This window comes from Solanum dulcamara, chromosome 11 (assembly GCF_947179165.1).
Source record: "Solanum dulcamara chromosome 11, daSolDulc1.2, whole genome shotgun sequence".
NCBI classification, from domain to species: Eukaryota; Viridiplantae; Streptophyta; class Magnoliopsida; order Solanales; family Solanaceae; genus Solanum; species Solanum dulcamara.
The window spans coordinates 54876407-54893503 of NC_077247.1; the positions used below are offsets into that span (position 1 = coordinate 54876407).

At 37.2% G+C, this 17097-nt stretch overlaps 2 protein-coding genes across 3 annotated transcripts; one reads left to right on the forward strand and one right to left on the reverse strand.

Annotated features, from left to right (window-relative positions):
- Window positions 1-1458: 1458 nt before the first annotated feature.
- Window positions 1459-11371, reverse strand: LOC129873344 (uncharacterized). Of its 2 annotated transcripts, XM_055948423.1 has the most exons (5): window positions 11211-11371; window positions 11004-11124; window positions 10234-10349; window positions 1636-2036; window positions 1459-1533 (listed from the first exon to the last, which is right to left on the reverse strand). In XM_055948423.1, the coding sequence occupies exons 2-4, from the start codon at window positions 11112-11114 to the stop codon at window positions 1673-1675; spliced, it is 591 nt and encodes a 196-aa protein (XP_055804398.1). In that variant the 5' UTR covers window positions 11115-11124; window positions 11211-11371; the 3' UTR covers window positions 1459-1533; window positions 1636-1672. The 2 variants fall into 2 exon arrangements, with proteins under 2 accessions (XP_055804398.1, XP_055804397.1); XM_055948422.1 differs by having other exon boundaries at window positions 1459-2036.
- Window positions 11372-13496: 2125 nt separating this feature from the next.
- On the forward strand, window positions 13497-17067 carry LOC129875217 (putative Peroxidase 48). Its single transcript, XM_055950662.1, has 4 exons — window positions 13497-14053; window positions 15631-15822; window positions 16206-16371; window positions 16471-17067. The coding sequence occupies exons 1-4, from the start codon at window positions 13793-13795 to the stop codon at window positions 16917-16919; spliced, it is 1068 nt and encodes a 355-aa protein (XP_055806637.1). The 5' UTR covers window positions 13497-13792; the 3' UTR covers window positions 16920-17067.
- Window positions 17068-17097: the final 30 nt, after the last annotated feature.

Genomic DNA, 17097 nt, shown 5'->3' on the forward strand with positions numbered 1-17097 from the left:
AACCACATAGGAGAGGTAATCCACACTAGGCAAATCCGGTGCGATGAGCTCGATCCAAAAGACAAGACCCTTGCTTTCACTGACAAGGGATTTCAAACTTGAGACCTCCAACATGAAAATCCCAAGCCCAAACCACTGGGCCACTTTGGGCAGATTTTCATTCAACATGGATAGGATTGACAGTGAAAATGAATGTATAAAAAACAATCCAACTTGGCTGCTTTCCTCTTATGAATTTTACTGTCTTAACTTTTTATTTTCCTCCCACACAAAAACCAAAAAGCAGAGCGCCAACACACAGGTGGGTCTGCTGGTGTAATTCGCGATCATATACTGGACATAGGGTTGTTGGATACATGCAATCACCATATCACACTACGGTAATATATATTGAACAATATGCACTAGTGTTTGGACTGCAACTTGCTACTGCAAAAACTTGTAATCGAAACAGATTCTCACGAAGTCTCCTTCACCTGCTTGCTTACTAGACCCACACCTAAATACTTACATTGTGTTATCCACTTGCAGGTTGCTAATGGCTGAGCTGCAGATACAACACATTAGTCACATTCCAAGAGAGTGCAATAATGTGGCTGATGCTATGGCAAAACACAGCAACATCTTGGCCTCTGCTGAAGACGATGCTCTCTTGCTGCTCCGACTTTTATTTTCCCTTGCTTGTGCTCTACTACTTGTTTCAGCCTCTACTATGTAACTTCTACATTGCTATCAACAAAAGCCTTGTTTTTAGCCAAAAAACATCTATGCCTAATCCCCCTTTGTTAGATATCGGATCTTTTAGGAAGTACATTTTCATTACTCATCTAAATATGTTTGGACTGGGAGTGAAAGATGGACTTTGAAGCTAAATTTGGACGGGTCAAAATAGGCTAAATCAATAAATGGGTCATTGCCGACCCTTCCCAAGGTTACTTAAGGCTAAGATGGTAGAATCAGGATGAGCTAAACAATGGGTTGTTGTCCAAGCCGCCTAACTTTTAATATAAACAAACATTATCAACCGATTCCTAAACAAAGTCAAGTAGTGTGCACAAATTTAAGTTCATAAATTATGTATTCACGAATTTCAATCAGATATCTATTCTCAATGTCCACGGTGAACAAGTTGTTGAAATAATAATAACTTTCCATTAATTTAATATACATATAAAAACAACAATTTCTAATTATAGACATGTAAAATTAAACCCATCTATTCAACCCTACTTCACAAAAGAATGACAACTAAATAAGAAAGTTTTAGAATTAGATTCATTGACTAAATAATTTGATGTGATAAGAGTTTTGAAGATACATGTCTAACTTTTCCTTTTCAATTTATAAGAATTCAAAGCTATACTCCAAATTATATCATAAAATTCTGTAGGAAAGAAACAAGAGAGATTAATTCAATACAAATGTAAGACTTATTCTACTTTAAATTGGGACGAGACATAAATAAAGCAATGCTCATATTCTGGAAGCTCGGGAGTAACTGATACAGCTACATAGATTTCAAGAAGCTAACACCTAGAGATAAATAGTAACTTTTTAGTATTAAACATGTTGATCCAGTAAAGGAAAAAAAGATTCTATCTACGAACAAAAAAGAGGGCAGGGAGAAAAGAATACCCTCACTAAAAGCTGGATAAGACACAATGGAGTTGATTCAGGAAGTGTTTTGACTTCTCACACTTGGTGGCAGCATTTTACTATAATCATCTGGTGAGGGTGATTTGTCACTAGATTTGCAGACAGCTTCATCAAACTCCTCTTCTGTGTTCATCTTTCTCTTCTTTGCTGCAGATTCAGAATTATCTTTCCCAGTTTCACTGCTTTCCTCTTTCTGTCCACACTTTTTCTCTTTCCCTTTCTCTGGTTGAGGTCCAAAATCCGACACAAATAATGGTGCTTCTCTTCCACTTAACCGACAGAATACTTGTTCAACAGTTTCACTTATTTCCTTCCCTATCCCATTGTTATCCAAAATAAGCTCCCACACCGATTTAGAGGCTTTCTCAAGCACTGAAGTCCTACAGGAAAAAATGGGCAAGCAGAGAATAAAAACCAAATAATGGCAACCAAATAAAAAAACAATTTCATAAGGTGAGCACTTATTCTTTGCCTCCTAATATTAGAATTGACTCAAACCAAATTGAGTACAGACACCATCTACTTGTTCAGCCAGCAAGGTCTGAAGCGTTTAAAATAGGAAAAGGCATTGACACTCTGAATTTATGCAGCGGAAAATTTGTCAATTCTTAAATGAGATGATGTAGGCGAGATTTCGTGGGAATAATTCTAGAATGAATTATGAACAGTGGCAAGCACGTGGAATTTTCAGCATCATCGCATCCTAAGCAGGGTGTGCAGGAGCAATGAGCATCTCCAATTCCTGATAAAAATATAGGAGCAGATTAAATGTGACAACTTGGATATTGGACAAGATTCAGTTTTCTACCAACTACTCTACAAATGAACAACGTTGATTAAGATAACAGAATTTGCAAGCTCTAATGATAAAAGCATCGGCATCTCCAACAACAGATGTCTAATATCAAGGTGCTAAATGCCTTTGTTTAAAAACCTCCATGCTAATCAAACACTTGCTGAGATGTAACACAAGGTCAAGGGACTTCCTTGAAATACCTTTTTACTCTTCCTATATATTAATGCAGCACAAATCCATAATTACATGTATCGGAGATATGTCTGACCTTCAACTAAAATGGTGTATTATAATAACTGTCTCAATCTCAAGCTAGTTGAGGTCGGGTGAGTGAATCCTCAATATCATAAATGCTCTATTTGGGTCAATAAAGTTTCAATACTCTGCACTTGAGGATTATCTCAACCAAAATAGTGTAAGCAAAATAGAATACCAAATTTACCATATGGACCACATTTACAAGTATAATCAAGAAAAATAAAAAAATCCCCCAATGTATTTCAATTCAGTATTCTGAGAAGATTATGCACACCAGTCAAAACACCAAGTTTTTATGTGAGGAAATGTACTGAAAGTAAAGAGAATCATCAGTGGTATTGATAAGTCATCAAACCGTATGTTAAGAGAGGTCAACTGGAGTGGAAGCCAAAAGACAGGACCATTGACTAAGAAGGGGCGGACACAACAGCTATATGGATGCTTCTAAAAAGAAATTTGCTCATTCATTACTTATGCAATGACTTTCTTTTTCGTAGCGTCATAGGCTCAGGGGCATGCCCTGTATCCACTGCAAGAGAATCCGCTCAATTCAGTATTCTGAGAAGATTATGCACGCCAGTCAAAACACCAAGTTTTTATGTGAGGAAATGTACTGAAAGTCAAGAGAATCATCAGTGGTATTGATAAGTCATCAAACCGTATGTTAAGAGAGGTCAACTGGAGTGGAAGCCAAAAGACAGGACCATTGACTAAGAAGGGGGCGGACACAACAGCTATATAGACGCTTCTAAAAAGAAATTTGCTCATTCATTACTTATGCAATGACTTTCTTTTTCGTAGCGTCATAGGCTCAGGGGCATGCCCTGTATCCACTGCAAGAAAATCCGCTCAATTCAATATTCTGAGAAGATTATGCACGCCAGTCAAAACACCAAGTTTTTATGTGAGGAAATGTACTGAAAGTCAAGAGAATCAACAGTGGTATTGATAAGTCATCAAACCGTATGTTAAGAGAGGTCAACTGGAGTGGAAGCCAAAAGACAGGACCATTGACTAAGAAGGGGGCGGACACAACAGCTATATGGATGCTTCTAAAAAGAAATTTGCTCATTCATTACTTATGCAATGACTTTCTTTTTCGTAGCGTCATAGGCTCAGGGGCATGCCCTGTATCCACTGCAAGAGAATCCGCTCCTTGAAACATATTGATAACTCCAGCAGTGGAGTTTAACCTGAAGACGTCTGAAGAAGAAGTGAAGAAGAGAGGAAGAGAATGTACAGAGAAGAGGAAGAAGAAGACGACTGAAGGGAGAAGAGAAAAGAGAGAAGGAAGAGAGAATGTGTATAGAGAGAGAAAATATCTTCTGGAGAATGAATTGTAGCCTTTCATTATTTTGAGATATGTATATATACATGTATTTCTGAAATTGTACAAGTATAGTATTTTCTACTCATACCAACTATACTAACTACTTTGTAACTGAATCCTAACTACTTTATAACAACCAATTAACTACCTCTAACAATATTTCAACCAACTCTAACAACTCTTCAATACATGAAAGCTTGCTATGTCAACACTCCTCCTCAAGCTCATGGTTTGAAGAGATTCATCATCCCAAGCTGATTCAGTAAATGTTGATGTTGAGACTTTCCCAGACTTTTGGTAAGTATATCAGCTAGTTGGTCCTTTGTGTGTACGAAATTAGTTTTCAGCATTCCTTGGCATATTCTTTCCCTTACAAAGTGACAATCTATATCAATATGCTTGGTTCTTTCATGAAATATTGGATTTGCAGAAATCTGAATAGCAGCTTTGCTGTCACAGAACATGTTAACAGGTAATTCAATTTGTACTCCCAGTTCTTTAAACAGGCTTACCAACCATGTGATCTCAGCTGCACAGTTGGCCATGCTTCTAAACTCAGCTTCTGCTGAGCTTCTGGAAACTGTCTCTTGTTTCTTAGATTTCCAAGAGATTAGTGATCCTCCAAACTTCACTAGGTATCCAGTGACAGATCTTCTTGTTTTCAGACAAGCACCCCAATCTGAATCACAGTAGGCAGTCAGTGTATCTGTGCATTTAGAAGACATTAGTAGCCCAAGGCCAGGTGCTTCCTTGAGATACCTGACCACTCTCAATGTTGATTCCATATGTGACTGCTTGGGATTGTGCATGTATTGGCTCAGCACCTGAACTGGGAAGGCTATATCTGGCCTGGTCATGGTGAGGTACAGGAGTCTTCCCACAAGTCTTTGGTACATTTCAGGCTTCTTCAGTAGCTGGTCATCCACTCTGCCTTCAGGTGAAATGTGTTCATCATATCTCACTGATGTAAGCTTCTTATTCTGTTCTAATGGTGTTCCTGCAGGTTTAGCTCCTCCTAGCCCACATTCAGCAATCAGTTCCAGTGCATACTTTCTCTGAGACATGTGAATTCCTTGACTGGATCTAGCACATTCAATGCCTAGAAAGAACTTCAACTCACCTAAGTCTTTCATTTTGAATTGCTTTTGTAGGCCTCTTTTTGTGTCCTCTACTAGTCCAGTGTTGCTACCTGTAACTAGTAAGTCATCCACATAGACTAGCACAATAAGTATATCACCATCAACTTGCCTGGTGAATAGGGAGTAGTCATAGTGGCTTTGATGGAATCCCAGCTTCAGTAAGGCTTCAGTCAGCTTCAAGTTCCACTGTCTGGAGGCTTGTTTGAGTCCATATAAGGACTTGTGGAGTTTGCAGACCTTAGTATTGGACTCCCCCTGTCTAGCAAACCCATCAGGAACAGTCATGTACACCTCCTCTAGCAGGTCCCCATTGAGAAAGGCATTGTGGACATCCATTTGGTGAATAAGCCACCCCCTAGAAGCAGCAAGGGCCACAATAGCCCTGACAGTGACCATCTTGGCAACTGGACTGAAAGTTTCAGTGTAGTCTAGACCTTCTTGTTGGTTGAACCCCTTGGCCACCAGCCTTGCTTTCAGCCTCTCAACTTCACCTGTGGATTTATACTTGACTTTGTACACCCACTTACAGCCAATTGGTCTCTTGTCAGGTGGCAAATCAACTAGGGACCAGGTGTGATTAGACTCCAAAGCATCAATTTCCTCCTGCATGGCTTGAACCCACTGAGGATCAAGTGAGGCAGTTTTAAAGGAGTTGGGTTCAGTGATGGCTGAGTAAGCAGCTAGGCAAGAGCTGTAGGAGGGAGATATATAGGAATAGGATATATGGGCTGCAATAGGGTAGGAGCAAGAATTGCCTGTGGAAGAAGTGATAAAGTCTTGAAGCCAAGATGGTGGCTTACTGGGTCTAGAGGACTTTCTGGGAGGAACAGAAGGTGGGGGAGGCTGAGAGTGTAGCTCAGGAGGTACTGTTGGAGTTAAAGATTGGGGAATGGGATCTGAGTGTGGCTGTGAGGAGTCTAGAAGTGTAAGTACTGGAAAAAGTGGATTAGAGGAAACTTGGACATCCTTGAAAGGAAAAATGTCTTCTTTGAACACTGCATGTCTATTCACAAAAAAAGATTGAGAGTGGAGATCATATAGGATATACCCCTTTTTTGATGAGGAGTACCCCATTAGGACAGCTGGTATAGCTCTAGGAGAGAATTTGTCAAGAGCATGAGGGGCTGTGGCATAACAAAGACAACCAAATACCTTAATGTGAGCTAAGGAAGGAGAATGCTGATGAAGCATTTCAAATGGAGTTTTGTACTGAAGGAGTTTTGAGGGGATTCTATTGAGGAGGTAGACTGCAGTAGTGACACACTCACCCCAGAATTTTAAGGGTACAGAAGACTGGAACCTGAGTGCTCTGGCCATCTCCAGGATAGTCCTATGCTTCCTCTCAGCAACTCCATTTTGTTGAGGGGTATAGACACAAGAGGTTTGATGAAGAATGCCAAGTGTAGGCAGCATGTTCTGGAATGCAGCACTGAGGAACTCACAGCCATTATCAGTTCTCAGGGTCTTCACAGTTGTGGAGAATAAGTTTTGAACCTGTGTGAAAAAAGTTCTTAACACCACAATTGTGTCAGACTTAGAGGCTATAAGAAAAATCCAAGTAAACCTGGAGTAATCATCAACTACAGTTACAAAATATTTCTTTCCATCATGAGTGGATACCCTGTAGGGACCCCAAATGTCACAGTGAACAAGTTCAAATACAGCATTTGACACATGAGAGCTTACAGGGAAAGGAAGCTTAGTCTGCTTAGCAAGTGGACAAACTGTACAAGTAGAATGTTCATTATCTAGAACCTCAATACTAGATGATTTCTTTATTATATCTACAGGTATATGACCTAGCCTTAGATGCCACAGAGTAGCCTTTTCAGCTGGAATGACATTACTACTTGTGGAGTTTGCAGGAGCTATATCTTGAAGCTGATTTGCACAACCATTGACTTCTGCCTTTAGAATGCCTTCCTTCAGAATGTAGAGTCCTTGATCCTCTTTACCAATCCCCTTGACCTGACCACTGAAGAGGTCCTGGAAAACACAGAAGTCAGGGAAGAAGGCTGCCATACATTTGAGCTCTTTGGTGAGTTGTGACACAGAAAGGAGATTACATTTGAAGTCAGGAACAAATAGAACATTGCTAATAGATTGATTCCCAAGAATATGAGTACTACCAACATGTGAAACTGAAACTGTATTTCCAGTGGGTAGCATTACTTGTCTTCTCTCAGATGGTGGTACAGTGTGAAATTCAGTTAGAAGTTCAGTCTTAGAGGTCATATGATTTGTTGCTCCAGTGTCAACTATCCAACTTTTGTCTACATATTTAGATACTAAAGCAGATATAGTACTACCTGCTGTAGCTGCTTTAGCTGAGTGTTCTCCTCCATTTTCACCTCCTTTGGCCAGCATTTGTAATATCTGATGATACTGGTCTTGTGTGAAGAAAGCTTTAGGTGTAGATGTGTCAACCTGTGAATTTCCACATTGATTAACTTCAGCTTGATTGGCATATGAACTGGAGTTAAACTGTTCCCTCTTCTTCTTTGATTTCCACCCAACCGGATAGCCTTTCACTTTAAAGCATTATTCCTTGGAGTGTCCCCTGTAACCACATACCTCACATATAATAATTGACTTCTGGAATTTTTGTGGCTTGTTTTGGTCGTTATAGTGTCCCCTTCCTGGAGTGCCATCACCTCCTGGTTGATGGCCAAAACTGCCTCCTTGATTAGAGCCATTTCCTCCTTTTTTACTGAATAGAGCAGTGTATTCAACTGTTCCAGAATTAACACTTTCATGACCTGTACTTGCTAGGTTTCTTTGGCTTTCATGATCTACTATCAGAGAATAGGCCTTGTTTAGATTAGGTAGGGGAGTTTGCATCAATATCTGACCTCTTGCAGCTGAATACGACTCATTTAGTCCCATAAGGAACTCAAGCAACCTCTGGTATTCAAAGTGTTCTTGGAATCTTTTTAATTCAGCACACGAGCACCCTGGGCATGGCATGATGGAGTCAAATTCATTCCACAGTCCTCTTAGATGAGTGTAGTACTCTGTAACAGTCATAGTTCCTTGAGTGAAACTATGAATGTCCTTGTGCAGTTGGAAGACATGTGCACCGTTAATTTTGTCAAATCTTTCTTTTAAATCACTCCATACCTTGTGTGCATCACCAACATAAACAATACTACACAATAAGCTGGGTGCAACCGCATTCATTATCCAAGATAGGACTACAGCATTACATTTTTCCCACATATCAAACATCTCAGGGACAAACTGATCCTTAGGAAATCTTCCATCTACGAAACCTAATTTACCTTTCCCTAGGAGTCCGATCCTCATAGATCTACTCCAGATAGCATAGTTCTCGGAGCCGGTAAGCTGTAAAGAGATTAGGGAGCTACCTGGGGTGTCGTTCGGATGGAGATAAAGGGGATGATTGTGACCTATATTCGGAACTTCATAGCTGGTTGGACCAGCTGTTGCATGTGCTCCGTTTAGGTTCGCACCTCCGATTTCCATGGAATCTGATGTAGCTTAAGTTTTATACACCTTGACTGAAAGCTTGAACTTTAGATCGCTAGTTGATCTCTTCTTCTAGTTTCTCGCGACTGGGCTTCTTCTACCTTATGGTCCATGAAGGCTCTGATACCATGATAACTCCAGCAGTGGAGTTTAACCTGAAGACGTCTGAAGAAGAAGTGAAGAAGAGAGGAAGAGAATGTACAGAGAAGAGGAAGAAGAAGACGACTGAAGGGAGAAGAGAAAAGAGAGAAGGAAGAGAGAATGTGTATAGAGAGAGAAAATATCTTCTGGAGAATGAATTGTAGCCTTTCATTATTTTGAGATATGTATATATACATGTATTTCTGAAATTGTACAAGTATAGTATTTTCTACTCATACCAACTATACTAACTACTTTGTAACTGAATCCTAACTACTTTATAACAACCAATTAACTACCTCTAACAATATTTCAACCAACTCTAACAACTCTTCAATACATGAAAGCTTGCTATGTCAACACATATATTAGACCGTAGCACAAGAGACGGTTTGCCCTTGGCATAAGAATCAAGCAAAGTCGAGACATAAGAGGATCCACAGAAAACAAGCAAGACGACTACTTCCATTCCTCTCCTTAGACCGATAGTACTACAAGATAGAAATAAGACAAAAATAAATCGATTATTACCTAATAGAATAATGTGGGTGCTTTATCTAAACTAGGCAGGAGAACTTGGATTCTTTCAACATGCTTCACTTGACTTTCCAATTTAGGTTGACAAACTCACTTCAAGGCCCTAGAGAAAGTCGAGAATTACTGCAACAATTCAGTGTTAGAATGTTGTATATTCTTTTGATTTGTTAAGGTTAATACTATAGAGTATTCTTCCTTGCTTGCACAGTATGGTATCTCCTATTTAGAAAAAAAATCTTATTAAGTAACTCTCCTTGTTTCATGTAGTCTAAAAATTCCTATTTTCAAATTATTTGACTCCCCTACAGCCTACATAACGAGTCTCTTATTGTTGTAAATAACTAATTCAGAACCCTCTTGGTCCAGCTTTCAAAGTCTACTTACATTGAAAGGACTTTTTTTGAAAAAGAGTTTTACAAGACATACTTTGTGAGAGTAGTAGTTTGTATTTGACCAAATCATTTGAGAACCGCTTTTGCCAATATTAGAGAAACAATTTGTGTACGGACAATATTTTTAAAAAGTAATTTAAAGTGTCAATATTTTTATTTTTATTTAATTTTTTTAAAAGAATATGTAAAGACTCACTTCATTAGTCTTGGGCTTTAGTTAGTTCAACTGTTACTTGATATTTTGGCTTAGACACTATATTTTTAATTGTTGTGTTGGGAAATTGAGTCCCCAGCTGATACAGGTGTACGGATAACCCAAGAAATAGGAAAGACTCTGCATTTTACGGGTTGAATGGGTCTTCAGGTTTGCTGGGGAGATAACTCGCTAGGTGCCGGTCATGTCCTGGATTTAGGTCGTGACAAATATATTCAGGCATTCTTTTTGCTGGTATAACAAATATATTTAGGATTTACAAGTGATGATTCATAACATACTCAAGTTCTTGTCGCAATGCATCAAAGAGCTCCCTTTTGGTCTGCTTTTCTGCACCAGGGGTGTTCAGAACCCTGCTTTGCTCGACCATCTTTATGGTGGTATTTTTGAGTTCTTCCTACGTGACCCCCCAAAAAAAAGGATTATCAGTGTAATAACAACAAGGGGCTGATGCATGTTCAGGGAATTGTGTCTATCCTCACGTAAGTGTCTGAGAGCTTAAAGAGAGAGAGAGAACAATCTTTTTTTCGATATACATATTTTTAATAAGGCATACTACATAAACAGACACTCAAATTTTACATATTTTTACTAAGGCATAATACATAAACAAACACTCAAATTTAACCTCAAATGGCACGTAACCACTCCAACTTTTAGTCTGGACTTGTCGATCGTTATTCTATATGATGAGTGATTTATTGAATTGCTAGTGAGTGTGCCCATCTAAACATCTCAACTTGGTCTCAATTGGTAACTAAATACTCCAACGTGTCCCCACCGTATATCGTGGACACTGCTGCTGATCATAAATTTTGGAGGTTTCTAGATGTGCATAGCCAAAGATGAAGTGTTGAATTGTCAGGAGAGGCTAAGTTTGAGTGTTTGTTTATGTGTTATGCCTTTTACTAATTCTGCAATCATGTTACAAAAGTGTTGGGGGTTTCTTAGTACTCGGCAGTCACCAACTTAAAATCTTAGATAAAAAATTGTAGGAAAACATATGTTTGAATGAAAAGTTGGTAAATTGGGGAGAGAGAGCAAAACATACATTAGCTTTGAGCTGAGTAATGATTTTCAACCTCATGGAATCAATTGTTCCATCGTTCATGAGTGTCCCCATTACATCTTCTGGGGTTATAACAGAAGAAGATGATTCCATCGTCAATCTCCTGTTCAGTTATCTACAATCAGCTAACACACTAACGGAAAAATAATAGTAATGAATTAAGCTAAATAACATCGATCATAAGCATACCTGTAACGGAAGAGAAATCGGACCGATCGATCGAGAAAAATGGTGTGTTGGCGGTGAATCGATGAAATTAGGGTTCTTCTTTCACAGAGAAAATGTAGAAATTGGATTTTCTAATTTTCGGAATCTGTTTGGGGAAGAGAGGAATATTTTTTAAGAAAAACAAATAAGTAGTCTTTAAATTTCTCCGAAAATATTATGTACCTGTAAAATATTTATTTTAATTGCTGAAAAATTAAAGAAAATATCCTTCCCCCTTTTTGGTTTTCAATCTTCATACCTCCTTTTTAAATAATAATAATAATAATAATAATAATAATATTATTATTATAATTATTATCACTTCTCGCTCTAAATTCCAAGCATGATAGTTTTCACAAGCTCGTAATTCTCCATCTTTTAATTCGTTTTAACTTTTTTATATAAAAATATCAAATATCTAAATTTAAGTAAATACTTTATTAATTTTTTTTTTACATGCATCTGAAGAATTGGTGGAACTATATATAATTTATTTGTGGAAGGTTATTTTTTGTAGCCTAATAACTTCCTTTAATAGGACCATTAAAAATGTGATACGGTAGATGAAATTGTTCATTCTTTAACTAGATACCTCGAATTTGAATTCTGAACATAATTTTTTTTTGATAAGAAGCACTATTCCCTGTATGAAATTCTATCCGAAATAAATTTGAATTAATCAGACTTCAATACAAATACTATACTCGGATAGGAAACCAAAAGGAATTTTTTTCCCCTTTAAAAGGGGCAGGAAATGTAAAATTTACTTGTCCACATCACTGAGCTTGCCATTTTATGTATACTTCGTTATCCTGCAATCAAAATATAAATAGAAACAAAGATAATAAAAATAATAGAAAAATAAAGTTTTAAGCCTACAAAAAATTATATTCTCTTAAAGAATTTTATTCTCTCACAATTATTTAAAATTTAAATTAATTCTTTTTTAGAATAAAATAAAACACTAGTCTGAAATACTAACAATCGAAATTGTAAAACTTCAATCAATCCAGCAAATTGAATAAATCACATGACACTTACTTTTTATTTTTAAAAAAACGATACAAGAAAAGAGGAGAAAAAAATTAAAAAATTCTATCTGATTTTAAGAAGAAGAAGAATTTTATATTTCATTTTTTCAGTGTGTTAACATATATAGTCATCAACAAGTGCAAAAACTTCTTTCGAAATGGGTGTAGATATTATTTTTGAATATTATTAAAATCGCAAAAATCACTACACTATAAATTAGGGATGGACATAAATATCGAAAAATTAAAAAATTAAATTGAACAGAATTAATTTAATTTTTCGGTGTCGGTTTTTCAATTTTTTGGCTTGATGTTTTTTTTTTCTACAACTTCGATTCTTCAGTTCGATGTAAGGGTCACGAAACCACGGTGCACCAAAGAATCGAAGTTTTATTAAATAAATTTAAAATAATATTTTAAATTATATTACTTATATATTTTGACGAAAAACATTTTAATTTTTACCCAACCCAATGACCCATTTCAAATTTTGTCCCAAATTTTAGAGCCCTAAAATTTGTTAAATTTAGGGCTCACTGCTCACCCCACGGCCCCTCTGCCTTCAGGCTTCACTCCCTCGTCACTCTTTACTCTCTATTGCTCTCTTCACCCATTGAAAATTTCTTACTTTCACTACAAAAGACTAGTTTTTTTTTATTTTTGAGTTTTAGTACTTGTATTTTTAGTCTTTGTATATTTCAAATTACTCCATGAAATATTGAAATTATCTTAATGAAATGAAAAAGATATAGATTACCTATATAATTAATTTGGAACAAAGACATAATCAAAATAGTTTACCAATTTTGTACTTTTATTAAGTACCCGATAAACTTCACCTAAAAAATATAGATGCCACACCTGGAACTCAACAAATCTCTTCTTTTGACTAATGAGTAAGCCATATATAGAATAGTCATAGTTAATTGTACCGAAAAATCGTTTTAAAAACACCGAAATCAATTGAATCGAAGTTGAAAAAACCCAATCGAACCAATCTAGTTTGGTTTGAAATATGATGCCCACTTTTTCAATACCGAACATTGAAAAATCGAATCGAACTTTAGCAAAACCAAACCGAAGAACTGAACGTCCAAATATTATTTTTTTACAAATTTAAAGAATTAAAATTAGTTAAAGGACTATTTTATACTTACTATGAAAGATAAGGGACTATCTCTATAATTTTCAGTCGTCTTCATTTCGTATACAAGTTTCCCCAATTCCTCCTAATCCCTTCCACCATTTTTCAGTTGGTTCCTTATAATTCCTCTCCACATCAGATCATTTTTGCTCTCAATTCTCATATCTCAATGTCTCAGTTCGGGAACTCACTCTTGAGGTATCCAAAATCTTGCCTCCAAAAAGAAAATAGAAAAGAAAAAAAATTAATACCCCATTTTCTGTTTCGAATTCTGGCGCTAGGTGTGTGTATATATAGTGGTGTTAGATTAGAAGGCGAGTCAGGTGTCAGTCCACAGCAACACTTCCCCAATCTCTACTTTCTCTTAACCCATTTCTTACAAATTCGAAATGTTTAGCAAGAACTGGGCTTTAATGGTGGTTTTCTCATTCTTGGTTGTCTGCCTTGTCACTACCATGGCGGTGCAAGCAGAGAATGTACTTCCCAGAAGTGCCTCTGGATCTCTTTTTCCCCTCAGTTATGATTATTATGATGAGAAATGTGAGGATCTTGAGGGCATTGTGTGGTCGAGGATGAAGACAATTGTCCAGCTGCAACACAATGCCCCAGCACAACTATTACGCCTTATGTTCCATGATTGTTTCATTGGGGTAATCTCCATTATCTCCATCCTTAATGAAAATCTATTCATTTTCTTAGTCTTCTGTTGGTTCTTTCTCAATTTCTGGGTCTTGTTCTGTTCGTATTCTATATTTCTCTTGTTTTGTCATTTCTTACAGATTGTGATTCTTGATATGTGCATATTCATGAGTTATTAATGGGGGTTTAGGGGATCTGTAGCTGTAAATCATGCATATCAGTACGCTTCATGCAATTGGGATTTTTGTACTAATCTCATTTATTTCATCACTCTATGAATACATCATGATTTATGCGCACACCTATGTACACTCGTTTCTTTTTGAAAATTTTATTAATCTTGATTAGGTCACTGAGCCTTTAGGTTTCCTTTTTCTTCTCTTTTGGGTATTAGGGTAAGCATGAACTTAGAGTCCTATGAAGGTTAAGAAAAGCATCTTGGACCTTTAATGAAACAGAGAAAGGGGATTGGTGTTTTATGCTGTATTCTTTACTGTTTAATGTCAAAATTTTGGAAGCAAGTCTAATGTATATGATGTTGTAAGGGTTCCCTTGCACATGCTGTGGTGTCACTTTGATAATTGTTGATTGATTTTCTTTACTATCAAGAAAACAACAAGTATTGATCTCTTTTTGTGTCTTTCCTTCTGTTATTGTGTGCAGTTCTTAGCCTTTTTCTGGTTCTACAATCTCTTATTCATGTAACCCTGGTGAACACAAAATAGCTCCAAGTACTTCCAGCCTTCTGTCACTATTATTCCTCTGTTCACGTTTCATGCATGTATCGGATATGAATTCATTTTCTCTTATATCACTGTAGACATTTCTTTAATAAGACTTTGATGTTTGGGATGCTTCATTGTGTGAATTTTCTGTGGCTTGCCTTATTCTTTTTGTGCCAGGGGTCCTTTAATGCTCCAATTGGACCAGTTCCTATCATCCCTCTCTACTTACGTCTTACAGAAGTGTGTTCTTAATGAGTTCAGAATATTTGCTCGATGTTGATTTATCTGTGGTTTGTCCATGTAGATGTTTATTGACAATACTTTTGTGGATTTTGTTTTACTTCATATTTGGCATCGGTTCGTGATGCATGCATGATGCACTTGCATTTCTTTGACGTTCTTGTGGATGTTTTCTTCTTTATAATTAGCAGTGTAATCATGAACATCCTGCATTTGTGGTTCTTCATATGTTGTCATGTGTCTTTGTGCCTTGTGTTCTTTTTTTTGATTCAGATGGAGGTTTTAGCTGATCCAGTTTTCTCAGTTGGAGTTTGGGGACACAGATAAACACATGTATTGTTATTCTCGCTAGTTTCAGCAGAGCATCACTTCTGTCTCTGCTTGTTGATTTTTTTATGTGTATTTACCTGTAATTATATCCATCTGTGTATGCATCCATATTCCTTTTCGCAGATTTCCTTTGGTAATAGAAAAAGGATGGAATGTGATTACTTCTGAAAAGGCAGAGGTGACCTTTTAGAGTCATTAGGAAGTCAGAAATGATATTAGACATGGAGTGGTTTTTCTTTTTTCGATAAGGTAGAGTTTCTAGACAATGAATTATCTATTCTATTGATTTTTAGGGTTGTGATGCATCTGTTCTGCTAGCTGATAGAAATGAGAATGGGACTGTTGAACGTGAGGCCATCCCGAACATGACGCTGAAAGGCTTCAACTTCATTGACACGATAAAGGATGAAATTGAGGAGGCATGCCCTGGGATTGTCTCTTGTTCTGATATCCTTGTTCTAGCAACAAGAGACGGCATAGTTTTGGTATGAATTTGGCCATATCCTTTGTTTCTTATAGTCCAGCATCTTAAGTTCCTTTGCTGATTTCTTTTTTCTTGCTCTTAGTACTTTCTATTCTACATGGATCTATCTCAGTGTTCCTTGTTCAAGAAGTAATTAAGAGCAAAGAATCTGGCTAGCTATAGTGAAATAGATGTAACTCATGCGCTAGCATATGTACCTTTCTTAAAATAGTTCAGTTAAAAGATCTTGTAGTGCATATTTACATTACAGAACATTTTGCATTTTCCAATGGGTATCATATGTTAACAGCAGAGTTCTGAAAATATGGGAATATTCATATACTGCGCATATTATATCTTTAATATCTCGCCTTCCCTCTCACATGCTGATTTCCTACATTTTAGGCTGGTGGACCATATTTTCCTGTGCTTACGGGGAGAAGGGACAGTAAGGAGTCATTCTTTGATGAAGCCATAGCTGAAATTCCACGGCCAAATGGGAATATCAGTGAAACTCTTAGGCTATTTTCGCTCAGAGGATTTGATGAGAGGGAAACAGTGGCCCTCCTTGGTAATCTTTCTAATCCCACTACTTGAATCTTCATTCACTGCATCTTTTTTGGAAGATACATATTCTGAAATTCTCTTATTTTTTGTTCATCATTTGAAGGAGGACATAACATTGGGAGGATTGGTTGTGAATTCATTCGGCCTAGGCTCAGTAATTTCACGGGGACAGGTTTACCTGATCCAACAATTCCTGCTGACTTTCTTGAAGAGTTGAAGCGGAAGTGTCCAGACGACAACAACACCATCAGCAATATGTTCAATGAACATACAGCTAGGGGTCTGAGTGAGTCTGCTATATCAATTGCGGCTTCATTTGATAATCACTACTACAAGACTTTGATGAGAGGAAGAGGGTTGCTGTTTGCTGATCAACAGTTGATGGCTAATGAAAAGACTGCAGCAGCAGTGACAGATTACTCTTTTGACGATGGGACTGTATTTAGGACAGAGTTCGCTCACGCCATGGCTAAAATGTCAAATATTGGTGTTCTTACTGGATCCAAAGGAGAAGTTCGGCACAGTTGCTCCCGTCTCAATTCTGATCAATGAGTGGAGACTAGTTAATTCTTCATGATTTCTCCTAGTGTTAGATTTAGGGGAATCTTGGATGGCACACACACAGTGAATTGTTTGTTTTGGATGGCTTATGATCTAGCTACAATCATTATCTGATTTAACAAAGTTTCTCATTCGTGCATCTTTTGTACGTACAAATATGTGTGTCAAT